Raw genomic sequence first — 27,361 nt, forward strand, 5'->3', positions numbered from 1 at the left:
TAGATAGACTAATGCATTGCAGCATGAGCTTTCGTGGTGGTGAACTTCTTCTTTCTGAAGCAGCAAAATTTCCAGGGGCAGGTGTGGTATATATATAAAAGCAAAGCAAGGCTAGAGATAGAGAGGTTAGATCAGATCAGGAGGGGGGGGAGTGTGTTCAGCAGCAGTGTGTGAAAAAAAGGGAGGGAGGAGGAACTGGTTCTGCAAGCCATTCCATTCAGTCTTTTTTTGTTTAGTTAAAACTGATGTGTTAAATTTGCAAATGAATTGGAGCTCAGCAGTTTCGCTCTGAGGTGTCTGTTTTTTTTTTTTTTGGAGGATGGCCACCTTAAAATCTGCTATTGTGTGGCCAGGGAGGTTGAAGTGTTCTCCTACAGGTTTTTGTATATTGCCATTCCTAATGTCTGATTTGTGTCCATTTATCCTTTTCCTTAGGATACTAAGGGCTTAGGAAAAATGTCTCACCCTAAATAGCTATTTTTGGCCAAAATTTCACCATCATCCTTTAACAGGTTGTGTGTTTAGCTGCTGTGTATTTTGCAAAACCAGATGTTAGACCTCAGACACTAGAAATCATAACCTGATTTTTTGTAAATGGAGAGATTCTAAATCTAAACACAATTTGTTATTTTCCTCCCTCACCCCATTAAAAAAGTAGGTCTAATAGTCTTCTGGTATAAAACAGCTTTTTCACTGTATACAGGCAAACTCTGTACCAAGGAAGCCTTCAAGCTATTTTCTTTGTCAAAATTAGGCCATGCAACATCTGTCTCGGATAGTGCTCCACGCAAAAATTCGGTATTGTGAGTGAAATGAAAAATACAAACAAAACAACTCAAAAACCAGGCCTGATTATAAATCAAAGGTGGCCAAAATGTTGCCCACATACCAGCCAGTCAAGTCGCGTGGATCTAGATGGAACATGGCACTTAAGCACATGTAGTCCTCGAGGACCATACCTCCATATTAAAGATGAATGCAGCTATAGTCTGCTGATGTTACACTAATCCGATATGCCCTTGGGCTCTTGACAAGTTGCCAGTGACGCAGAGGCTGGCTGGGCTAGTTTGGGCACCCCCGTTATAAGCTGCTGTCATTAGAACTGTCCATGCTTTGGAGCGTACTCTTTCAGAAGTGTCTTGGAATGCTTTGGTTATTCTTTCCTTGAAGTACAGTGTGCTGAGTACAGGGTTTAGAGCAGGCAACTTTGTGGCAAGAGAGAAATAAAGACAACAACTGCAAAACTGTGTTGTTTTTATTTTAAACATGCAAAATACAGTTCATGCATCTGCCATTTTGAAAAATCTTTCGTTTCGCAGCAGATAAAACCAAAGATATTTTGGCTATCCGCTCTCAAATGTTTCAAAATGCTTTACAGTGGAAAGATAATAAGAAATTTAGCAAAATTTCAACAAACCTGTATAAAAACCAGATACAGATAACTTTTTATTTCAAGGCGACATGCTGTAAAGAGTTAGTTTCCTTCTTCTCATAAAAAGTTTTCAACAATAACAACTGCTTAACAGATTCAAGCCTTTAGGCTACACATGCAAAAAAAATTATTTTAGTTAAAAATCACCAAAACGTGCTATTTTGTTGTTTGTTTTAAAGTACAGTAGTTGTAGTAGTAGCAGTTTTGAGCTCTGTAAAAGTGTGCGGGGAAGTTCATGGCGCTAGTGTCCTGGAAGACTCGTACTCTGACATACATTTTGGTTTAATCCCTTTGCCATTGTAATAGTCCACCACTTGATTTGGAACTTCAGCCAAAACGCTTTTTGCTAGTGCAGCTGGGGATGCCTGCAGGAAATGGTAGAAAACACAGTGTTAACCTGTTGCTGTGCAAAAGGTGCCGGCTGGTCTTATAACCAGAGGCGCTGGGAGTTCATGGTCATAAGCATGGAATAAAAGCAGACCGATAGCTATCAAAATACATGACACTATTTCAGGGCCTAATACTGCAAATGATTCTGTGTCGGCAGACTCCTGCACCTGCACAAAGCCTCACTAAAGTCATCAAGGCTTTGCCCAGCCTGCCACCTGCTCAGTTCTGAGTGTGGGATGAGGACGTTACCTTGCAACTGCTGTACCACTGTATATTTTCACTTGACTGCTGTCCATGAGAGTGCCAAGTCAGACCTAAAGGGATTGCCTGGTCAAAACTCTCTTGTCTGTGTTAACTATAACACTGTCAAATTGAAGAGGATTTAAAAGAATGTGAAAAGACTATAGTACTTTACTTTTCACCATTCCTGATGTTTGTTTACCCTCCTAGACAATAAAACTCAACGAGTTAGGTTCACTTTAGCTTTTAGGCTCCAATCTTGCAAAGACTTATGCAAAAGCTTAATGTTAAGCATGTGAGCAACTCCACTGCATTCAAAGTCAACCATGTGAAAGGGAAGCCTCTGTTTACGTTCTGGGGGAAGTTTTAAATTCAAATAAAAATGTTTTTATTGAAATTAAAACAAATGTGAAAAACATTTCACTGATAGGCTTCATGAAGCCTTAAAACAACCCAAATGTAAATTACGGGTCTAACCTAGTGGCAGTGTCTCTGCACGTGCTACATATTTTCATTCAAAGACCCTTAAATGCAGAGAGATTGCATAGCGGTGACCGTCTGCATGTGCACAGGCCACACATTGTCATTAGAGATTGCTACCCTGAGAAAAGGCTGGCATGCATGATCGCAATTCCTTATTGTAAATACAGTAGGATTTTGCCAAGGACAGCTTCAAACATCCTGGCTGAGAGAGCAAATATCGAGGCCTATTGTGGGGTTGTTATTAAGATGACAAACCAAGGCCCCGATCCTGCAATTAGAACCAGGAGACAGACCCTTGTGCCCAAACAGAGTCTCACTACCCATGCATTAAGGGGCCAACCCTGCCCTGCTTTTCAATATGCCTATTTCCAGTACTCCACTAGTTTTGATAAGGGGCCTGATCCAACTCCCATTAATGTCATCATAAAGGCTCCCACAGACGTCAGTGGAACTGGAATGGGCTCTAAATCAGGTACAAGCATTACTGAACTGACAGCAACAGCAATTGCAAAGCACAGGTGCCTGACTCTCTCTTCTTAAGCAAGGCGACTCTTGCAAGGGAGTATTCAAGGGCTGTAGCCCTGGGGTATTTAACTTCTTTTCTTTGGCTAATAGATTCTCCCCTCATCACTCTTTCTAGACAATATTTTAGGTTCACGATATAAGCTGCACTGTCAGAAATGAACAAATTACAACCCCTGATTTATTCTCCTCCTCTCTGTCATTGGTTCAGATGCTTATCCCACCGCATATTTAGAATTTCATTCATACAGGAAGTATACTGTGCATTTACTTATATGTATAAACATGCCAATCCAAAGGTACAGAATAATGCAGTTAATTTAGATTAATTTAATAGTAACAAAGTATATAAATAATGAGGAAATCCTGGCATAAATTAGAGGAAGCAAAACTAATATCTGCATTTTAAGTTCTTGTACTTTACTGGTAATGTAAAAAAAAATTTAAAACAGAAAAAAAATAAAAAATAAAAGGGAAATAGCTTCACATTATGACATTTGGACTGAAATCTGCATGAGACACTTCTGCATAAACAAACAGACAAGGCAAAACAAACCCTTCTGGGGACAGCACACGTACATATATTTTTTCGAGGTATAAGAAGTTACAAAGCCCTTAAGTATTAACCCTTTCGAAGGACAAATGTGGCATTTTCACAAGTGTTCAGCAATGGCCTAACTCTGCTCCCACTGAAATCAATAGAAAACACCTATTGACTTTAGTGGAAAAGCAGCAAATTTAGGCCAGGGCTGAGAATTTTGGAAAATTCTCCCCAAATACGCAAGAGCTGTTACTACACTGACCGCCACTTCCGGGCTAAATTAACACAAATAGACTCATATAAAGAACAGAAAGGCAAAAGAACTAACACAACATGTGCAATGCAAACCCAAGAATCTACAGGGCTTTACATGGCTCAGTTTTCAAAGCAGCTCTTACTGACTTCAATGTGGGGTGGGGGTGTCATTCAAAACTTCTGAAAATCAGTTCAATACCAATACGCCTGCCCCACCACATCATCACCTCTTCTCTCTGTTAGTGTCGGTTTTATTTAATGAAAGCATCAACTCTGTAAATGGACCCTTTCTTGTGGGTTCACATTACAGAGCCCCATTCACTTCAGTGGGGCAAGCCTGGACACAGGAGTCCATTCTAGTGGATCTCATTCCAGAACTGGGGCCCCTAGCTGGTAAGTTTGTCAGTGTATGGATCATGGGCCTGATTCTCCTTGCTTTGGCAATGTGCACCCACTTTAAGGCCAAAGTGGTGTAAAGAGGCCTTTGTGTAAATGAGAATAACACCTTATTTATGTCTTTGGTCGGTAAAGCAAATGCGCTCCAATGGCACTTCATCAATGATGAAAAATAAGAGTTATTCTTCATAGGAATTTAACACAGATGATAAATTAATTTTCACTATAACATTTTTCCGGCATTTAATGATATGCTTGAACAGCACTGTAGCAACAAACAACTCAAGATGAATACTTCTCAATTGATGGTTAATACACAACAATCAACTCAGCCAGCAGTGGGAAAATACTTCCCTCTGATGATAATTGGTATATATTACAAATGGCTTTGATTCAGATCTAGAGGCTCACCATGCTTAATCTTTAATTACAAAGCATAGTACAAAACATTGCTCCTTGTAGAGGCAGGGGCTTGGCTTTCCACACTCTTCCATGATATGTGTTATTAAGTCACAGTTGTTAGGCTTTATGATTAAACACAACGGAAAATGGAAAACGATCCACAGGCTGCATCAGATTTGTGCATGGTACATCTATTGTGAGTCCATAAGGCTGAAAAATTCAGTGCTTAAAATCTCCATTGCAGAATGCCATTAGTTACACACGATTTTCATATTCTTATACATTTTGGCAATTGTTCATGGGCATCACTGTTCTGCTTTTATTAGAGAATGACACACAAATGTTTGGATGATGATAATTCTGGAGGACAGAAATTCAGTTCAGTCCAGAGAAAACATCTTTTCTCTTTATTTTCATGTTACCCCATAGCAGTCAGGCTAAATGTGGAATCTAGTCAAGATGCACAATACTTGTGGACAATTGTTTTTAACTGTAGTGACTACCTGGGTTGTTATCAAAGCCCCATGATTCTAGGATTTGCTAAGAACCACCACTATTATAATTCTTTCTACAGCATCAAAGGTGTGCATTACCCTGGAGAGACTAGTCTAAAAGTCAAGGTCCCTGTGCTGAAGAACGTACATATATAAAAATCTTATCCTCCAAGGTGCTAAGTGACAACATGCAGGAAGAACGTAGCACCTCGTAGCACTAGGCCTTCATAATGAAATTATACAGTTGGTATTAAAATGACTATGAACACTACCAAAGGACAATACTCACTTCCTACAAAAGTCCTGATCCAGCAAAGAATTTAAGCATATACTTAACTTTAAGCTTGTGAGTAATCTCAATCACTTAAATGAGACTACTTATGTGCTGAAAGTTATGAATATGCTTAAGTGCATTTCTGGATCAAGACCTGCCCCAAGGGATCGATTTTTATATGCTCATTTTTACTGACTCTCCTTTCCAGACTTCACCTCTTTCTCCTGTAATTATAGTGATCCAACAAGTTATTCTAATGTTAGACCCATGAGGTAGATTTTCAGTTAGGCTAGTATTGTCCAAATGTAGGCACCTTGCTAATAGAAACATTATCTTGGGTACTTCCTGTAATAAGGAGATTCATCAAGAGGTGGTTATCACAAGCATTTATTTTGCACCTATTACACTGGTATCTGTGCACCTTAAAGTGTTAAGCTGAGACACTCAAGATCTTAATAAAGAGACTGAATACCATGCTTTATAAGTTACGTGGGTTCTTCTGATATGGAGAGAATATAGTGTATATCTAGAGAGAGAGACACCAAGTTTCTCTTCTTTTAATGAGCAAAATAACTTTCCAAGATTGCTACCCTTTCAAATTTCTGAAAGTTAACCTAAAACTACTAAAGACAACAGATACTTGTAGTTTACCCACAACTGGCAATGAAGATCACAGACTCTCTCACAAGTTAGCAGCAGCACAATATATTCAGTGTCCAGAAAGAATTGCAATGGTCAGGATCAATCAAGGATGATTTCAGCTCTGTCCTAAAGTCACAATATGGCACTAAAAACAGGAAAAGAAGCTGGCTTTGCCAGTTCCTCATGGAAACATATTTTCAACTAACTAAAAGGAGGGCTAGTATCAACTCAAATAACTTACCTTTCAATGCTTTCAAAATACACTGCATCTAGAGTGAAAAGCTGCACACTGTAGAGGGGAATTTTGAATTATGAGCAGGTCACGATCACACCTTGTTAAAGCTTCTATTTAATAACTGGCTTAGTAGCACTGACAAGTAATAGCTGACAAGTAATGGATACAACTACACCTTCAGGGGAAGATCATCAGCTGACGACTTCAGTGGAGGTCTGACAGTTTTAGACTGGCTGAGGATCTGCCCCCAGGAATCTTAGTTTACCCCAAACTAAAGCTGGAGAGACGAGAGAAACCAGGTTATTCTGTGAGATTGGGGAGAATGTCGCAATGGGACCTTGTGAGTGTAGGAGGGATGTGTGTTTCTCATTAAAATGTGGCAAAATGAGATTTGGAAGAGGATAAGATGAACTGAGAATCTCCTTCTGGTAATAAAAAAGCAGAGGGCAACAAAATGTAAGCAAGAGACACGTATTTGGAGACACAGAACAACCCATAGATGTAATAGGCCCTCAACAATCCTAAAATCAACATAACCTTTGGTGGAGATAAATCCAGAACTGTGGTTCACTAGTATATAGGATCTGCATGGAAAGGTCTGTTCCACAAAGAAAAAGAAATTCAGTTAATAGGATACAGTACAGTGGAAAGAACTAGTCAGAATTAAATAATGAAAACATAGGCTCCTTGCTGCTGAAAGACAGGAAGCAGATTTACTAAGGTAGGAAGGAAAAAGGGGAGAGACAGACAAAGAAGAGGGAAAGAGAGAGAAAATAGGCCAGAGAAAGAACAGAAGAGGTAAAGAGGAGAGAGAGTTGAAGACAAATAAGAGAAAGTTGATGCGCGCACACACACACACACACACACACAATAATGGGATCCTGTGAAGCATCATTGTATATGGAAGAGTTGCTTCTGTGACATGGTGCCTGAGTTTCCCTGACCCTGAAGAAAGTCAGGGCTGATGCTCAGAGTTTCAGGTGCTACCACATAGGAGGTGGTGACTGGGGACGGGAGTGTGCAGGGCTAGGGCATGGCTGCACCCCATTGCCATGTTCCCCCATCAGTTTTAACAGGTAAGTTAAAGCTGGTCCACTTTACCCTTTTCATAATGTATCCCCCCTCCCCCGCCGCCCCACATCCCCTAAGGGTGCATTCTGGGGAATAGTGGCTGGTAGTGGATTCAAGGTGCCATGCTTACACAGAGTTTGGGGAGACGGAGCGGGGGTGGGAGGAGGCAACAAGGAATCACTGGCCCTCTCCATGGATGGTCCTGCCTCTGCTGGTTTAGGGGTCTGAATTCTGACAAGGAAACAATCTGGCGTAAACCGTGTGAGCTCAAATTCACAGTGATTCCAGTCTCTATGTGGAAACGACCAATCTGGGGTATACTATAGGCCTCAGGGACGAGAGCCAAACAGAGAAGGAAGTAAAACAGAGGTTTAAAATAAATCAGGACAAATATAAATGAGAGGAGAAAAACTGAGAAATACAGAACTGAGGGCTCATATTGTAACCAAACAGGAGACACCTCAATGTCCCATTGAAATATAGTTATTCTCCCCTCTCTTTTTTTCCTTCTCTCTCATGCATTTTTATTCCATTTCATTTTCAAAATAAAATGCTGCCATTTTGCTGGGACTGGCGCACTCGAGTTCTTGTTTCAATCTAAGCTAAGAGCAGACTCTGAAACGCAGCCTCTAGACTGAACAGACTGAAAATCCGTCTTACATGTTTGAAGTTCCTAAATGGCACAAATTGGACGATGTCTCGAAGAACAGGCTCGCCCTTGGGGGACCTCAAAATCCCATCGTCGCCATCTAGCATCTGCATATCGCTGAAATCGGCGTTTCCAATCCCAACTATGATGACTGACATAGGCAGGTGGGAGGCATGAACGATGGCCTCCCGGGTGTCAGCCATGTCTGTGATCACGCCGTCTGTCAGAATCAGCAAGATGAAATATTGCTGCGGGTTGGGAAAGGAGAGAAGAGCAGGGGAAAATGTCATTGGTTATATAAACCTTTATCTTAAGCTTCCTCCATTTTTCTAATGCACGTTTATGGCAACCATAAACCATGGCTTTGGACAAAGTCTGTTTTTAAAAAAGAAATGTTCTCAGAGGTGGACTGCATCCCACAGGAATCAACCTCCATTGGGGTGATCCCTAGATTATCTTCAGGTTTTTTTACCTGGGGTTTGGCTAATTTCCAGGAGGTAGGGGAAGCCAAGAGGAATATTATGTTGAGGAGAATGGTGGATTCCTGGCTTCTAGGAACATGGCAGTTGTCAGGACTTTTGCTTGGAGGCTTGACTGGTCTCGCTCCCCCTTGGCTTGTGATCCCTACATGACTCACTTTCCTCTGCTGATGGTTTCTCACTACACTCTTTTGCTGAGAACCAATGGAAGGAGAAAAGAGGCAGAGACAGATGCTGCATTCCAGTATCTGAAGCTGGGGAAGAACTGTTATGGAGATCACAACAGCTCTGTTTAGGGAGCCAACATTGCTGTCAGGTAGGTAGGGTGAGTGCAGCTTTCTGCCCAATGGAGGCTTGGCACTCAGGGGAGGACTAATGCATGGGGAAGGTTCCTAGTTTGTCCAGAAGTGTGACAGGGCTCCTCCAGGACTTGGGAGTGGAGAGAGAATGAGAAACTTTTTCAAATCCACTGTCAAACCCTGAGGAGAGGTTAAGTCATTCTCAGGTTTCTAAAAGAGATTAAGCATTTTAGTGCATTTGTCAGTTCCTTTCCCTACTCTGAGTTACACTGAACTAGATGCAATGGGATTCATTTGATAAGTGAGGAAGAATGACTCTCACTTGGGCCTTTCCAGACAGCGCGGCAGCCGGGATGCACTTTAGGAAGGAAACTGATTCTTTACAAGGCTGACTACTTTACAAGGAAACTGATTCCTGCATAGGGAGTAGTAGAACTGAGTCATGGTGCGCATGGGAACAAAGCAGAGAAACTCCATACAGTTAAAGTTGAGCTGTAATATTATCCATATATAAAATGCGCGCGCACACACACATTCATTGCCTCTCGTGTGTGAAAACCAAAATACACAAAGATTTTTTTTCCCTGAAGAGTCATGCTGCAAAGTAAAATAAATGCGTTTTTTTTCTTTTCTATCTAAACATGGATATGATAGATCCTTGGAGCCCGGTGTGTGAAATACAGCCCACAGTGTTCTATATTTTGGTCAGCAGCCATCCTCTCAACCTGGACAGCTCAACTATGGAGCAGTGATTATAGTTATATTTTAAATGAAAATTGAATACAATATAATAATACTATTTATTACACATGCACTAGTTTTCATCCAGAGCCCCTTAACAAAGGTGGTTAAGCATTAATATCCTCATTTTATAGACGAGGAAACTGAAGTACAGAGAGGTGAAGTAACTTGCTTATTGTCACACTCTAATTCAGTAAGAGAATTGAGAAGAGAGCCCAGTCTTCAGACTCTCAGCGGAATGTCCTGGGACTAGATGGACTCTGTCTGGTGGATTTAGAGTGACCAGATGTCCCCATAATATCGAGATTGTCCTGATATTATGGGCTGTGTCTTATGTATGCAACTACCCCTTCCTCTTTGAAAAAAGAAGTATCCCAATTTTTCACACGTGCTATCTGGTCACCCTAAGTGGATTCTTTTAAGAAGTCTAGCCCCCAAGGACTATACTATGCCATAATTCATTCATCTTCCTCTGCATTAAACAATTCTATTTAAAACTGTTGCGTGGAGAACACCACTGCAGCTATATACCAGACAGAAGAAGAAAACTCTGGGAAAGCCTTAGCTGTGGTGATGACAATGGTGCCATTGTACAGATCTGTTCTGGTATGATATATAGTGCAGTCCTCTTCCCCTCAGAGGCATGCAAGAATTTCTTTCATCTCTGACTCCAACATCAATGCTATTCCGGCACATTTTTCAGATCCAATTGTAGATGATGCTTCACAGCACTAACATTTTCCCTCCCTCATTTTGAGTCCTGCTGGGCAGAGGGAGAATAAGTACAGTGCATTTCAATCACATTTAAAATAAATTCTGTACTTAGGCCTTTCAGCTGAAAGAAACTGTCATGGGTCTTATCACAAATGGAGAGGTGCAGACTTTTCTTACTATTATTAAAAGCAACAGAACACTTCATGATGGGAAAAGCAAACAAAGTTCTACAGCCATAGTTGAATATGATCCCAGGGAAACAAAGGAGCTTCCAGCATGGGCTCTGTGACATGGCCATCTTTTTTAACCCTTTGCCTCCTAAGATCAAACATATTTAGGGCCTACCCCTATTTATTTGCACTTTATGCTGTCATTTACACTTGTGCAAAGTGAACACAAAATGCCGCCATCCTGATTTGGGAGCATTTTGCACTGCTTTTGCACAGATACAAATGGCTGCATGAGGTGAAAGGCAGTGGAGAATCAGGCCACTTCATTCCAAAATGGCTCTTTCATTCTTACAAATCAGTAAGTTCTAAATAAAAGCTGTACCTCCTAATCATTTGTAGCGCCCATCACTCTAGTATCTAAGCATCTAGTGCAATTGCATCAATGATCTACTGGCTATCAAGTGGTTTGGCAGAAATCACGCTGTAACATGGTGAAGACAGAATGTGAAAACAGAAAAAAATGGCAGGCAATATGAAGAAAATGCCCACACTGTATAAAAATGACAGATGATTAGTAGGAATGGTGGGCAAGCAGGGATTTACCTTTGAGTGCTCGGTCAATGAATGGAGCTCTGTGTCTTTTCTGTGGGATGTTTGTCATGAAATACTGGCGTAAGGATCATTGTGTCAGGGTCTGGCACAGTTGCCACGACCAACTGTGGGCCTTGAGCATATCATTTGGCCTCTCCTGTGTGATTATTTATCCACGTATAAAACAATGATAACAACACTGTGCACGTCTATAGCACCTCCTGTCCAAGCATCTCACACAGCTTTGTGAGCTAGTCACAGAAAGGTTTTTAGACTCCTGGGTCGGATCCCAGGCTGATGTAAATGGACATAGCTCCATTGGCTTCAAGGGTAGCCATTTGACTTCCAGGGAACTAAACCAGCTTATCCCTGCTGAGGATCAGGTCCAATCTTTCCTCATATGACATCATGCCACAATTGATATTATATTGGATTGAGAAAAAAGCAGGTTTTAGAACTGAGCTTGGGAATATTTATCAGAGAAAATGTCAAGTACAGGGGCCTATGTGACCCTGATTCTATTTGTCTTATGTGAAGACATTTATGGAGGCTGCTAAGATATAGCAGCATTGAGAAATTATTCATATATCGGTATATTAAAATGACCCAGATCATGACTGCCAAGCAAAGTTCCAATATATAGCAAGACAAATAGGTCCTAGCATAGCTTGCAGTTTGCTGCTATTCTTACCGATGCCTCTTTGGTGTTAGTCTCCTCCGAGGCTGATTGAGCCACCTTCTGGATGATGGGAGCAATGTTTGTCGGCCCATAAAGCTGTAGCTTAGGAAGGCAGCTCTGATACGCTTCAACGACTCCTTGTATCCCTTAGATAAAAATGAGCAAGCAGAGAAAGTTAAGAAGGAAGGTAACAAGGAGCACATATCTGGTACCATGTTTAAGTTGCAAATTAAAGACTCTTGATCAATTTTTAAATGAGTTGGTGCAATTCTAACACATGAGGAATAAACTGCCTCAGTCAATTTATTCTGTACAGTTGTGAATTTGCAAGATGGTTTCAAAGAAGCTGTGTCCAGCTGCCCTGACCTGCTGTAGCTGTTTTGTAATGTATAATTCATTACCCTGCTCTTCTCCTTACTAACAGCACTTAGTATACATTTTGCAGGGATTAGCTGTACTGTGTTGGAGTTAACATGCACAATTTGCAAATGCATTAGACTCATAATCTTCAGTATAGACGCTAGTGATCACTTGGGCACCAGGAATATGTATACTCAAGGAATATAGACTTTAGTGATGAAAAGATGATACCCCTTTGACAGTTTTCTCTCTTTTTAGAGAAAGATTTACTTCTGCTTCATCAAAGCAGCGATCAGCAGGCTCCCTCTTTGTTAATACTTTTCCCTGGTGCTATGGAAAATATTTTTTCAGGGTTAATTTGAATAATGGTTCTCACAAGTTAAATCTCAATCTGAGCAAAAAGTGTAAAAGCTAAAAGGAAACAGACAGGCACTTTGCTGTCTATTGCAAAATGTACTTTAGTCACCAGGTCTTGATGAAGAAGGAGCCATTTTTGGACATGGTGTCACTCTTTTTTCATCCTTGGGAAGTGGGAACTTAGGCAGATCAAGGTAAATTATATCTGCAGACACCGTGTAAAGATTGGAGCTCAGGTATTGGTATTTTCAGCTCCTTGCCCTTGAGAATAGGAATTTCCTGGTGTGTTAATGCAAAGTGCAGTAGTTTCAAAATTTAGAACTCCCAAAGCACAAGGCTAGAGGGCTAGTAAGAAAGTGAAGGCCCAAAGAACTTTGAAGAAGGAGGCTGAACAGTGATGTTATTTCACTAAGATCCTAAACTGATCTTGTTCCTAAGAGGAACTCTCAATGGAACTTGTGGAAAATGACCCAATAAACAACCATAACAAATCAAAGGAGGCTGTAATTACATTAAACAAATACTATGGAGAATAGAACATCTTGATTTTTAGACAGTTATGTACCTACTGAGCTTATTTTCCCTGCCACTTACAGCACTACAAGTTAAAAGAATGATCTTTAATTCTGGCTGTGATTACTGGTTAGACTGTAAGCCTACTACTAAGTGTTACAAACTTTTCCCCAGTAACTCCAGAGAGGTTAAATTAGATAGGACAACACATAGCAGGGCAGAAGTCCTTTGTCTCGGGGGTCCCTTTGCTTAACACCCAGTTTTAAACCCAATGAGGATCTGATCCAGATATACATATTGTCTCTTCCAATTTTATTAAGATAAAAACACAAAATATAAAGTTTGTGCATATATTATATTTATTAATAAAAAGCTATTAAAATACACAAAAATAAATCCTATCCCATGTAGTCTGGTATATTTCAAAGGGTTTCTCTGAACCAGGAAAGGGGAAGGTATACCAACTATACCTTTTTTCGCATATATCGTCAAGTAATACCCATCAGAAAATATTTACTCTCCTGTCATATTATAATAAAATGCCCCTTTTAGTCTAAAGTTTATTACCTCTTAGATTGTTTGTCATCCTTGGACATCCCTTTGTTTTTCAGATTGCCCTGTTAACTTAGACACAACTTACTTCACAGTCAGGGGCGGCTCTAGGATTTGCGCCGCCCCAAGCAGGGCGGCACGCCGCGGGGGGCGCTCTGGCGGTTGCCGGTCCCACAGCTCTGCTGGACCTCCTGCACGTCTGCGGGAGGTCCACCAGAGCCACGGGACCAGCGGACCCTCCACAGGCATGCCTGCGGGAGGTCCACCGGAGCCGCCTGCTGCCCTCCCGTGGGACGCCGCCCCAAGCGCGCGTTGGGGTCTGGAGCCGGCCCTGTTCACAGTGTAATTCATAAAGGTTTGTAATACACTTTGAGTTCCTTGGATAAAGTATGCTATTTAAATGCAAAGAGAGTGTGTGTGGAGCTATACAAAAGGAAAGCAAAGCTAATTGCTCGGATTGCAGGCTCTACAATCTCTTTCTTTCTCAAACAATAAATAGTGTGTGAGCACGCACAAAACCAATTGACTTTAAATACCTAGAGTGTTCAAAGCTTGCTTCTCCTCTAAAAAGTGACTCGGTACAAAATGGCATCATGGGGTTCAATATTTATTGTTTGCCCCAACGATTTCCATATCAAATGTGCTTAGTTTACAAATAACGTTTTTTTTTAAATGCTAGCCTGCAAACCTACTGTGCACTCAAAGAATCAAGCTGGGTTTCCTTCCATCTCATGCATGACCACCAATAATAAAGGTTCTGCAGGCCAAATGGTGCTCTCTGTTACAGCTGTGCATCCTTAAGAGTTTTCAGTGGTTTTAATGGGTTTGCATAGGTGTGACTGATTGGAACTTAGTAAGAAATTCTGCTCATGTGCAACTAAGAAAATAATCCAGTTCCTACTTCCTTAGCTGTGTTAGCTTAAAGTGATAATAGGCGTAAAAACCAATAAACATTATTTTAGCTGATGATTTTCTGAGTAAGGAGATGTGATCTTTACTCAGTCACTATTCAGAATAGAATGACACTTTAACTTTTATCCTGATGTCAGTGTACCCTAGTGGCCAGTGACAGTTTGCTATTCACATACAAAATGGGATTTCCTTTTTTACTTCTAAGTGAATCAAAAGAATACCTTTTCACTATAGGAGTCATCAATTTATTGGTCTGCACCAAAAGCATTAGGCAAGAACTAGCTGTGTTTTCTGTGATTTTTGTAAGTATAAAATAAATTATGAGAGAAAAAATGGGGCCCTTCCATTCTTTATTTCACCTTTTTTTTCCCAGGAGCACCATCTCGTTACAGAATATATTGGGGTTCTGACAATTAAAATATAGGGTATTTAAGGAAGTTGAACGAGAGATCACAGAATAATTGGTTCAGGAATTAATGAAGAGTCAGTGGCAAGCAATGGGGAGTTGCAACAAATGATTAAACTGGATGCTTTGTGGTCTCTCTCTCTCACTTTCATCCCACTGGAATTATTTTTAATGGTACCAAGGAGAACTGAATAATAACAATACCTAGCTCTTATATAGCAATTGCCATTAGTAAATCTCAATGTGCTTTACAAAGGAGATAAGCACCTTTGTATTATAGATGGGGAAAATGGGACAAAGAGAAGTGAAGGGGCTTGCCCAAGGTCACCCACCCGGCTGTTGGCTAAGCAAGACTAGAACTCACACTCTGATTTGAAGTTCAGAACATGTAAGCCACTATGCTATACTTGATAAGCCCTTTTGAGATTTTTTGGAGGGTTTTTTGAGTGTGGTTTTAAAATTCTCTCTCAGACGTTCCCACGCTGCACCATGTCTTCCTACGCCTCTCAGTCTTAAATATCCCTGCATTCTAAATATTGATTAGATGACTGAGTCCTAAATACAGAACATGACAAAGTAAAACAAATAACAAAAAAACTAACAAAATAAACAAGCCAATGGTAAGTTCAGACCACAACTACAGAATGTCTCTCCTGTCCCTTTGCTTTTCACTGGCCAGGATACTGAGCTAGATGGACCATTGGTGTGACCCAGAATGGCCGTTCTTATGTGTTCTCATGGGATCCCTCAATACTCCCTCCTCTGCTGATAAAAAGAGAATATTCTAAATCTCTAGTGTGCTCTCTCTCTCTCTAATACTTTGTACAAAGTAAGCAATGAGTTATGTCACTACGTATTAGTGTAAAAGCATCAATCATTACTGCCCATCACTTATAACTACAACACATTTATCAAAATCTAATCAACAATTTTATCCTTTAACTATTGATGATTAGCAATAAGTGCTATTTTTAAATTTCAGCTGTTAGCTAGAAATCAAAGGCCCAAATTCCGCATTGTGTTGGGACTAAGTTGTGCTGCATCGCTGGAGTAACTAAGAGAAAGGGATATGATCAGGAGTGTCTTATGCCACAGTGATCCACAGCTGCTGTTCAGAGCCCTTGACACCACATGCGGTTGGTGTGATTTACAGCAGTCAAATTATGTCAGGGGACTGGCCGTGCACACAGATGGCCCTGGATCCACGGAGTGCAGAGACTGCCTTTGCATCTCCCACCATCCTGAGCTGTGCAGTGTTTCCCTTAACCAGAGATGAGTATCCGGGCAAAAATAAGGAAACACTGGAAACTCAGTTTTCAAAAGTGTTGAGTGATTTTGGGAGCCTCAGTTACTGGGTGTCCAACTTGACATACTTTAAAAACAACCTGATTTTCAGAGTGTAGAGGCTAAGCACTTTCTAAAAATCAGGCATCTCATGTTGGACACTACAAGTTGAAGCTCCTAAAATCACTCGCCACTTTGCATATGGTGGAAGTATAACAATCTGCTTTCCTTAATGCAAGTGTTACCTGCACATTCTGGGTTGTCTTCATTAAAGTTGATTGCAAAGTCATGTGAGACCTACACATTGACAAAAAGGAAAAAAGAATCAGACTTTAGTTCAGAAAAACGATTCCAAGTTGTCTTTCAGTTTCCAAACACCCATTACACGCTTTCTGTGTTAAACCACAGGAATCTTTTAAACTTGGAGCCAATCAATTTGAAATGCAGAGTGAGTTGGAGCTCCCTGCAGAGCTGAAGAGACAAGAAAATTTGCTGGAATCAAAGAAGTAGCTGCTGACAAAAAACAAAAAAGAGAATATAAAAAAACACTTCAGCACATGAGAACTTAAGTAAATACACTGCAGAAACGGCACTGCCAACATCTGTCACAAAAGAATGGCCTAGATTTCAGGACACATTGAGAGACATGCTCTCTCCAGTTGAAAGATGAGAGTTAAAGAAGATTATGCTACACTGTAAAATCACTATTAAAATAACTTTGGGTGTGTAGTAAACCCCTCATTCACACTGATGAGCAGTTACTCGTATGAAACCAATGGGATTACGGGGGGGTTGGGGGAAGGAGTAACTGCTCCCCAGTGTGAATCAGAAAATCATAATCTGGCCTATTATGATGATGGAAAAAATACAAATAAATACATTGATGAAGCTGAGATAGGTTGGTGTTTAAATTTGAACCAGGGGTAGGGAAATAAAAAAAAAATAACAAAGAACCCAAGCCTCAACCACCAAAGTTCTTCTAAATGTCAATAGAGTTGTAAATGCCCTACCATCCTCACAAAAATAGTTATATAATAAAATACACACCGATCACCTTCTCCTGGGTCCTTGTCTAAGAAAAAATACTGAAAATGCAAAAAGTGGGTGGTTTTCTAACTAAAAGGGAAACTTGAAATGTGGTGGCATGGAAACATATTAGACATTTAAAAAATCAGTTTCCTAGCCCCCTTCGGCTCTCTGGCACTCTCAGCATTGGACCCCGCAGTGATGATCTGTTGGGACTGATGTTCTCCTCTGAAGCACCTCTCCATTTCTGAGGCTGGTCCTTTCTTCCTGGTCTGCATCTTTCTCTGGTTCTAGACTCCATTTTTCTCCATCTGCCTCCACTATTGCAGTCCTCATCCTTTTTACTCTCTTTAACTCCACTGCCCTGTCACTTATTGCCCATATTCCTCTTCTTACTATACACATTTCAAACATCTGGACCAAATTCTGTGTCACGTTGACTATCCATAAACTGTATGTGCCAACTGTAATGGTGGGATAAGTGCATGTTAAAGGAGACTAACCCTTTGAAACTGCATCTATGGCCTGGTCTACACTAGGCGTTTAAACCGGTTTTAGGAGCGTAAAACCGATTTAACGCCACACCCGTCCACACTAAGAGGCCCTTTATATCGGTATAAAGGGCTCTTTAAACCGGTTTCTGTACTCCTCCCTAACGAGAGGAGTAGCGCTAATATCGGTATTACCATATCGGATTAGGGTTAGTGTGGCCACAGATCGACAGTATTGGCCTCCGGGCGGTATCCCACAGTGCACCACTGACCGCTCTGGACAGCAATCTGAACTCGGATGCAGTGGCCAAGTAGACAGGAAAAGCCCCGCGAACTTTTGAATATTTCCTGTTTGCCCAGCGTGGAGCTCAGATCAGCACGTGTGGTGATGCAGTTAAAAATCTAAATAAAGAAAGAGCTCCCGCATGGACCATGCGGACGTGATCGCTGTCAGGGCAGGCAAATCTGTTCTATCAGCGCTCCGTTACAGAAGATGAAATTCAAAATCATTTTTAAAAAATCTCCAGACAGATGCCATAGCAGGGACTCAGCGCACTGCTGCGTGACAAGCGTAACGGAAAGCCAAAGAATCAAATGGACGCTCATGGACTGGATGACTCAAGCTATCCCACAGTTCCTGCAGTCTCTGAAAAGCATTTGCATTCTTGGCTGAGCTCCAAATGCTTCTAGGGTCAAAAACAGTGTCCGCGGTGGGTCAGGGCATAGCTAGGCAATTTACACACACCCCCACCCACTCCCAGAAGTGAAAGGGAAAACAATCCTCTCTTGACTCTTTTACATGTCACCCTATCTTTACTGAATGCTGCAGATAGACGCGATGGTGCAGCACTCAACACCAACATCCTTGCTCCCCCCATGCCATGGATGGCTGATGGTACAATATGACTGGTATCCGTCCTCATCATCAGCCTATTGGCACATGGGGCAGTGCAAAAGGACTGGTAACCATGCTGACTAGCATCGGTAAGGTCAATCAAGGGCGCCTGGTCCTAATTTTTCGTGGTAGATGGTACAGTATGGCTGATAACCATCGTCATCATAGCAACAGGGGGCTGAGCTCCATCAGCCCCCACCCTTCATGTGTAAATAAAAGATTCAATTGCCTCTGGACTAGCAGAGGGATGCTGGGCTCCTCTCCTCCACACTCCTTACTGTCCTGTCTGGACTATCATAGCAGCTGGAGGCTGCCTTCCACTCATATCTCACTAACAAGTCACTGTGTCTTATTCCTGCATTCTTTATTACTTCATCACACAAGTGGGGGGGACAATGCTACGGTAGCCCAGGAAGGCTGGGGGAAGAACAGAATCAACAGGTGGGGTTGTTGCAGGAGCACCCCCTGTGAATAGCATACAGCTCATAATTTCTGCAGGATCTGACACAGAGCAGCTGTGCTCTCTGGTTCTCTGATACAGTGGTTCTCTAGTACACTTGCCCATATTCTAGGCAGGACTGATTCTATTTTTAGATACCAAAAAGGAGGGATTGACTCAGGGAGTCATTCCCAATTTTGGCTTTTGCGCCCCTGGCTGATCTCAGCCAGGGGCACTTATGACAGCAGCAAATGGTGCAGTGCAAAAGGACTGGTAGCCACGATCATCTTATTACCAATTTATGGTATGGTAGATGGTACAATATGGCTGGTAACCATCTCTGCTATCATGCAAAAGCAAAAGCATGCTGCTGTGTAGCGCTGCTGAATCGCCTCTGTGAGCGGCATCTAGTACACATATGGTGACAGTCACAAAAGGCTAAACAGGCTCCATGATTGCCATGCTATGGCATCTGCCAGGGCAATCCAGGGAAAAAAGGCACGAAATGCTTGTCTGCTGTTGCTTTCCCAGCGGAAGGAGTGACTGACGACATTTACCCAGAACCACCCGCGACAATGATTTTTGCCGCATCAGGCACTGGGATCTCAACCCGGAAATTCCAAGGGGCGGGGGAGGCTGCGGGAACTATGGGATAGCTACGGAATAGCTACCCACAGTGCAATGCTCCAGAAATCAACGCTAGCCTCGACCGTGGACGCACACCACCGATTTAATGTGTTTAGTGTGGCCGCGCACACTCGATTTTATACAATCTGTTTTGTTAAACCGGTTTATGTAAATTCGGAATAATCCCGTAGTGTAGACGTACCCTATGAGACTTATCAGTGTTGTATTGCTAGCCTAAATATGGTTCCGCACTGATGGTGTGTGGAGTGGCTGGCATAAGCCATAAAGAGGGTTTGTTTTGCATAAAAGAGAGACTAGTTGCAGGGGCGGCTCTAGGTATTTTGCCGCCCCAAGCATGGCAGGAAGGCTGTCTTTGGCGGCTTGCCTGCAGGAGGTCCCTGGTCCCGCGGATTCGGTGGCACGCCTGCGGGAGGTCCGCCAAAGCTGTGGGACCAGCGGACCCTCCGCAGGCATGCTGCCGAAGGCAATCTGCCTGCCGCCCTTGCGGCGACCAGCAGAGTGCTTCCCCGTGGCTTGCCGCCCCAGGCACGCGCTTGGCGTGCTGGTGCCTGGAGCCGCCCCTGACTGGTTGACAAAGAAATATGGTAACATCAGTCACCTGCAAGGGTATAACTCTGAAAGATAGGATCAGGTAACTTTATCCTACTTAGAGATCAAAGGTTATGTGCTAGCAGTACACTGTTTGCTGTCCACAAAAAGCAACATGATGGGCTCCACCCACTTAATGGTTAAATAAATGGGCTGGGACAAGGCCAGTAACTGCTGTAACATTGAACAGAACCTGCTAACTCACGTTAGAATGGGCCCTGCATGATCTCCACCAGTGGAACTCATGTTTTTTGCTACTTTAGACATGTTTTATATTTTCAGGAGAGAGACATCAAAAAGGTTGGGTAGGTTGTTTTGTAAATGTATGACGCTTAATCATATCTGTAATGGGGGGCAGGAGGGGTTGGGTAGAAAATATGATACCCTCACTTGTAGTCTTACTCGCTATGATCATGCTTACCATTATTTAAAAGATACTAAGCAGGAGTTGAACTTGGGTAGCTACCAGTATCACAAAGGAATTAAGCCAGCATCCATCAAGGAGTCTGTGAACTCATCCCAAGCCCAACCTGAAGTTTGGTATGCTAAAACCAGGTTTTGGTTGTCACGTTCATGGGGTATCACATGACCACTCATTCATGCAGCCCCATTTGCTTTGTAGAAGAAAAAACAGTAAGTCACCACACGTTTTTCCATATCAGCAGTCATGAAACTGCAAGATTATCAGATACACTTTGGAGGTGTTCCAGAACATTTCTGGCTGGCCAAACTACATGCCTAAGGGCACTATCTGACCAGAAGACCAGCTGCTATCTGCCAGTCTCACAGCTGGCTGCAGGCCAAAGGTAATTGCAACTGCGAAGCACTGTTATGTGAGTTTTCATTCACTAATAATTTTGCTGCCGTTCACTAGATTCGCTCTTTCTCTGCCTGCTAGGTTTTCTACTAGCTAGGTCTCTGCAAAAAGATAAAAGGATCACAATAGACACGTACTACTGTTTCATTTGTTCAATGCTATGGCTATTCACTGTTTCTGGGTCCTAATTTTCCTAATCCCTAATGTAGCTGAAAGTATAGCAAAATAACTGCAAATCAAATAGTTCCATGACACTGCATAGGTCTTTGTGGCTGACAGATCATCATGATTAACATCATTCATCTGGTTCAGTGCTGCAGCACCAAGGTCCATGTGCTTATTTCAGAAATACTTATTGTCTAGGTTAGGCTAATGAGGAAACCACAAATCTAGCAAATGTGCATGATAATTAGAGGAAGAATATTGTCAGCGCAACAAATATTATATTCTGCCATCCTTACTCACATTGAGTGGTGTTTTATTTCAAGAGCAGCCCCATTTTGTTCAGTGGGACTACTTGCGGAGTAAGGGATTATTCAGTGTGAGTAAGGGTGGCAGAATCTACCCTAAATAAGGGGCAGGAAATATGATGAAGACACAAGCATTTGGCACCTCTTCGAATTCTCTTAGCAATGGACCATCAGGAATAATGCACAGGTGTGAGATTGTTTTGATGTCCAAGTCCTGGTTTCTAGCAAGAAAGACACCACCTATGGAAGGCCAGTAATGGTTGTCTCTTAGGTAGCTTTTCCCAAACTTTTGAAAACTGAGCCCCCTTCAGGAAAAGGAAACCAGTTGTCCCCACATCCAATGTATACACATCCATGTCCCCCTGTTTTCGCCTTCCTGCCTCTCCAAGGACACTTTGGGAAATGCTGCTCTCAGGATCTTCCTCTCTACAGCATCTCCGGTGATAATCCACACATCACTGATATGTGATCACTGATCACATCACTCAAATTATGGGAGTTGTTCCACCAGGTCTCTGTGATGCCAATTAAGTTATAATTTTCTTCATATACCAGGGCTTTCAGTTCATCCTGCTTGTTCCCCATACTCCTTGCATTTGTATATAGGCATCAAAGATATTTTGCAGATTGCCCTGTTGCTTTTCTTAATGCCTTTTTAATGCAGTTGTGATTTCTAGACCCTTCTCCAGAAATTAGCCCCCTCTCCTTGTCTTCATTACTTGAGCGTAGATGCGCATTGGCCCGATTTTTGTCACCATTCTCCATAGAACCTAGTTTAAAGGTCTCCTGATCAGGTGGGCCAGACGATGTCCAGAGATGCTCTTCCAAGTAGTTGATAATGGAGGCCATCCCATCACTGGAGTCCGCTTTCCTGGAACATCAGTTCATTGTCAAAGAAGCCAAAGCTCTCTTGCCAACACCACTTGTGTAGCCACACATTTACTTCCATGATTTGACTGTCTCTGCCTGGGCCTTTTCCTTCAACTGGGAGGATGAAGAACATCACTTGCTCCCCAAACGCTTTTATCCTTCTTCCCAGAGCCATGTAGTCTGCAAAGTCATTTCTATCCTCCAGGAGAAAGACAAACTTGGCACATCCCAAGCAAGTCATGACAGCCGATCCCTCACTATCCAGATTTCCTACCTTGTAATGTAATGCCTCCTTAGATGATGTATTTACTGCTTGTAGAAGCCTGAAAGGGAAAACACCGTGTGGGCTCTCCCCACAGGCAAAATCCCTCTGTTTGTTTCTCCTCTGTTCACTGCATAATTTGACTGTTACCTTGTGTTCCCCTGTGTCTGTTTGTTGTACCACCTGTCATCTCTTGTCATATAGGCTTAGACTGTAATCCTAGACTGTAAGCTTTGTTTGTGTGTAGTGTACTGAGCACAGTGAGGCCTAAATCCCTGCCTGGAGCTTTTCAGCATTAAAATAATACAGATACTAATAGAATAGTGATAAGAGAAGGTCCTGTGACATTTAAGCAAGCTTTTTACATGAAACAAGGAGTGTCTGTGAGAAAATGGGAGAAAATCAATATATCTTGAGTAATTTAATATGAAGGCTAACTGGTATGGTCAACCTAGAGTTGTTTATGACAGCAAGCAACCAAAAAATATGATAGGTGAAGTATTATGACATATGTGCTCAAACAACATAGGGGCATATAGGGTTTACCAGTTTATGGTAGGTAGAAGTACTATCATTTTGCACTGATATCACTATTGTATTTATAGGGAAGACAGAATAATCACTATTCACCACTCAAATTGCTATTGCGATTTCACAGCCGATACCTGCTCTTAATTTTCCATAGGTCCAACTCTACTGAGTTGGGAGAGAAGGAGGTGTGTATATAAGAATAGACACTGGCTTTAGAAGCATCTCCTAAGGGGAGGGGGCAAGATATAAATGGGACCAGATTAGCAAGGACTTCTATAGAGGTGACAGGTTTTGCAAACCTTGATTTGGACTCCTATTAGGCAGGATTGCTGTATGTTGAAAACCCTTCTGCAGTACACCAGGGGCTTGATCTAAAGCTCCTTCAAGTCAATCAATGTCTTTCCACTAACTTCAATGGGCTCTGGATCAGGCCCCAGCTGCGCCTGTTTTCAACATACTGCAATAAGTAAGAGTGTTGGTTTTTTTTAAATTTAACATGAGCTGGGTTATCAGGCTGAAAGGTCTCAGCAAACCTGGTTCTGATGTCTGAGCTCCATGGAATGATGCACTAGATGGTGTTCCACATGGAACAACAGGATAGTCATGCACTACCATTCAATAGCTGTTCTGAATTGGTAACCTGGTGGCAGGAGTGCACGTTCAACGCACTTTGGGAAATGCTTCATGCAGTTGTACCTTGTGGAAAGTAGTAATGCCAGTTGGCTGTTCAGAAGTAGGCGTGATACTGTGATCTGCTCTAATGGGGTCAAATGGGTCAAAATGTGACAGAGCAAGGTAACCCTGAATGCCACGAACTCCCACACGTAAAGGATGAGTACAGTATTAGTTTACTTACATTTGAAACATTGACTACGTGGTACATTAAGCTCTGCAAAGAAGCAGCACGCTGATACATTCCACCTGCACTAAATGTCCCCAAGGAGTGTCACGGAATAATTGCTGACAATGCATAAATGGTTCCAACCATATAAACACCTGTAAGGCTTTCTGCTCCAGAAAATAAATTCTACTCCCAGACAGAGAACTTCATCAGAGCATCAGTGATGGTTACATAACATTAGCTTGGTATTTCTTAGTTTGCTGCACAAAATAAACTCTCTGAGGCACCTGGTAAAGGACCATTATTTACAGTCTGGTTATAACCATATCTCCTAGAGCAGGGGTGGCCAACCTGTGGCTCTGGAGCCATATGCGGCTTTTCAGAAGTTAATATGCAGCTCCTTGTATAGACACCAACTCCAGGGCTGGAGCTACAGGCACCAACATTCCAATGTGTGGGGGGCTGCTCACTGCTCAATCCCTGGCTCTGCCCCAGGCCTTGCCGCCATTCCACCCCTTCCTGCCCCCTCCCCTGAGTCTGCCGTGCCCTCTCTTCTCCCCTCCACTGAGCCTCCTGCATGCCACAAAACAGCTGATCGGGAAATGCAGGGAGGGAGTGGGAGGCGCTGATTGGCAGGGCTGCCAGTTTGTGGGAGGCACTGGGAGCAGGGCAGGGTGCTTATAGGGGGCTGCTGACATATTATTATGGCTCTTTGGCAATGTACATTGGTAAATTCTGGCTCCTTCCAGGCTCAGGTTGGCCACCCTATCCTAGAGGCTTGCATTATGGCTAGTTTAACATTCACCGCAGGAATATTACATGGATTTTGGCATACCAAGAGCCTAGGACTGTCCCTAGCCATGGGATAATTGAAATTAATCTCTATAGCCATGATTGTTACAAGATGATGTCATTATTAGAACTAGATGGGAAACTGATTTCGTCCCACAAGAATTCCAGATTTCAAAATATTTTCCAGTCCTGAATTGGGGGAAATGTCAAAATTGTGAAAAATTTTATGAACTGAAAATCCTCCCAAAATTTCAGATTGGGTCAATCAAAACATTTTGTTTTGAGATCTTTGAAACATTTTATTTCAATTTTGACCTTTCAATTTTTAAAAAACATTTTTAAAATAATAAATTAACCTAAATTTCAAAATGAAAAGTTGTTCTGACCCCCCAAAATTGAGCTTTTCCTTTGAAAATGTCAAAATGCAATATTTTGACAATTTTGAAACTTTTTTCAAAAATTCTGTGAAATAGGAAATTAGTCAAACTGACCCTTTCCAGTGAACAATTTCAGTTTTGACAAACTGGCATTTTCAGATGAAAAAAATTTTAACTGAAAAATTCCTATCCAGCTCTAGTCATTGTGCCATAATGAGGAGTTCCTTAGCCCATACGCCAATGGGTTGTTTCAAAGATGTGTACTCTTGCAAAAGTACTGAAAAGACCTTGGCCCATTTTTAAAAGACAAATGCACAACGTAGGGACTGATCATAAAGTATTGATTTGCCAACTACTTTCTTTCTCAAGCCATTGGGTAACTCACTCAGCATTGCAAACTGTGCAAGACAGTAGCTAAGCACAGGTTTCACTAGCAAGCAGGGGCGGCTCTAGCATTTCCGCCGCCCCAAGCAGGGCGGCACGCCGCGGGGGGCGCTCTAGTGGTCGCCGTCCTGCGGCTGCGGTGGACCTCCCGCAGACGTGCCTGCGGATGCTCCACTGGAGCCGCGGGACCAGCGGCCCCTCCGCAGGCATGCCTGCGGGAGGTCCGCCGGAGCCACCTGCCGCCCTCCCGCTGGGACGTCGCCCCAAGCGCGCGCTTGGCACGCTGGGGTCTGGAGCCGGCCCTGCTAGCAAGATGTGATGCACAGTCCAGAGCAATATCATATACATGAACTAAAGACTAATAATTGCTGATGTACAACTTGGCCTGACAGCTATAGACAGCACTTTGCACAGATTCTGCACAAGGAATACAGCACTTTGAACATTTCACTGTTTTCTTGCAACATCAATGCTGATAGTACTTGGACTGCCTGACAAAATGATTTGACAAATTCAGTGAAGGTTAGGAACATGCTTTATTACTTATTCAAATACAATTTGTCAAGGGTGCATGAACAATAATTGTACTGGGTGCATATAAACATAAATGCTGAGATGCACAATGTTTTATACTCATGTATGAATGAACAATATTAAGCCACCGACAGACTGAAAATGAAATTTCAATTCCAGAAGTGCATCATATTTTGCAAACTCTTAAGACACTGTCAAATGCATGGAATCATCAGTCAAAAGTTATTATTTCCAGTGTGCTTAATAATATAATAGTCTGGCAGTTGCACTGCATGCAACTCTGGCTAAGAGCATTTCTGCTTGGCAAAGCTTGTCAATTTTTAAAAAAAATATTTTATAGTTTACTAAAGAGCATCTTGCACAGTTTCCATAGCCAGCAACCAGATGATAAAGGAATTTAGACTCATGATGGTAGGATCTTCCTTTCTTCATTGGTCTGCCATGTCCACATTTAGAAGGCTTTATTTGTAGTTTTAGGCACATTTTGTCCCAGCTTCTAAAAGGTTGGAAATGCCATAGGTGTACTCATTTTTCAAGGTCATGGGTGGCTACTAACAGGAGAAGTATGGTCAGGTTCACGCTTACCATAGCCTAAAGGTGCAGAATCCTGAATATGTTTTTGGTCCTGTGATTACAGCAAAGTTTTCTCCTACAGTCTTCACAACATACACAGCTGGGATGTTTCATTAGGGAAGTTAGTATCTCTCTCAGGAGTAATGGAGAGTTTAAAAAAAACTAAACACAGCATTCTATATGCAGCTCCTTACACATGGCTATTCAGGCATCTGTCTCTATTTATTTTTTAAATAAGTGCTCTAACTTTTGGCAATTCTCTTCTCAGGGAGCTGACACAATTTTATCTGCTCCTTTTCTGTTTTAACAATGTCTTTTATGGTGGTGTGTGGTTTGCAACCACTGCTCTGTGTCGTGTCTTCTAAAAGACAAGTTTGGTTAGTATTCCCCGCTTCCTCATCCTCCTCATTGCGGTTTTCCTCCTCATCCTCTGAATCCATACTTTTTGCTATTCCCTGTTCTTTTTTATGACTCCTCTATATAAGCACTATTCAAGACATGGGTGATCAGTATAGCATATTGCCTTGGGATAACTTGTATGTGCTCCAACTTGTGTGTTCTGCTCTGGGCTGGCGGTATGAAGCTTCTTCAGTCTCTGAGGGATCTGACTGCTTTTGCTCAGCTGTAGCAGCAATATCTAGCTCCGCTTGATAAAGATCACTGCTATCTTGGGGTTCATCTACCAGTCACACAGCAGAATTGTCTGACACCTCAGAATTGTCTGACAGAGAGGTGGGTGT

At 42.1% G+C, this 27,361-nt stretch overlaps 1 protein-coding gene across 17 annotated transcripts in view; it reads right to left on the reverse strand.

The window, feature by feature from the left end:
• Positions 1-1,237: 1,237 nt before the first annotated feature.
• The window catches only part of CPNE4 (copine 4), a 420,479-nt gene continuing 394,355 nt past the window's right edge, over positions 1,238-27,361 (reverse strand). For 15 of the 17 annotated variants that reach the window (XM_039525586.1, XM_039525585.1, XM_039525590.1 and 12 more), the window contains 4 exons: positions 16,329-16,380; positions 11,712-11,845; positions 8,038-8,274; positions 1,238-1,797 (listed from right to left, as the gene is read on the reverse strand). In XM_039525586.1, the coding sequence (XP_039381520.1) occupies positions 1,666-1,797; positions 8,038-8,274; positions 11,712-11,845; positions 16,329-16,380 (555 nt within the window). In that variant the 3' untranslated portion in view covers positions 1,238-1,665. Of the gene's footprint in view, positions 1,798-6,312; positions 6,361-8,037; positions 8,275-11,711; positions 11,846-16,328; positions 16,381-27,361 lie in introns of all 17 variants that reach the window. The other 2 variants (XM_039525597.1, XM_039525598.1) reach the window with 2 other exon arrangements.

Source organism: Mauremys reevesii, linkage group 2 (assembly GCF_016161935.1).
Source record: "Mauremys reevesii isolate NIE-2019 linkage group 2, ASM1616193v1, whole genome shotgun sequence".
Classification (NCBI taxonomy): domain Eukaryota; kingdom Metazoa; phylum Chordata; order Testudines; family Geoemydidae; genus Mauremys; species Mauremys reevesii.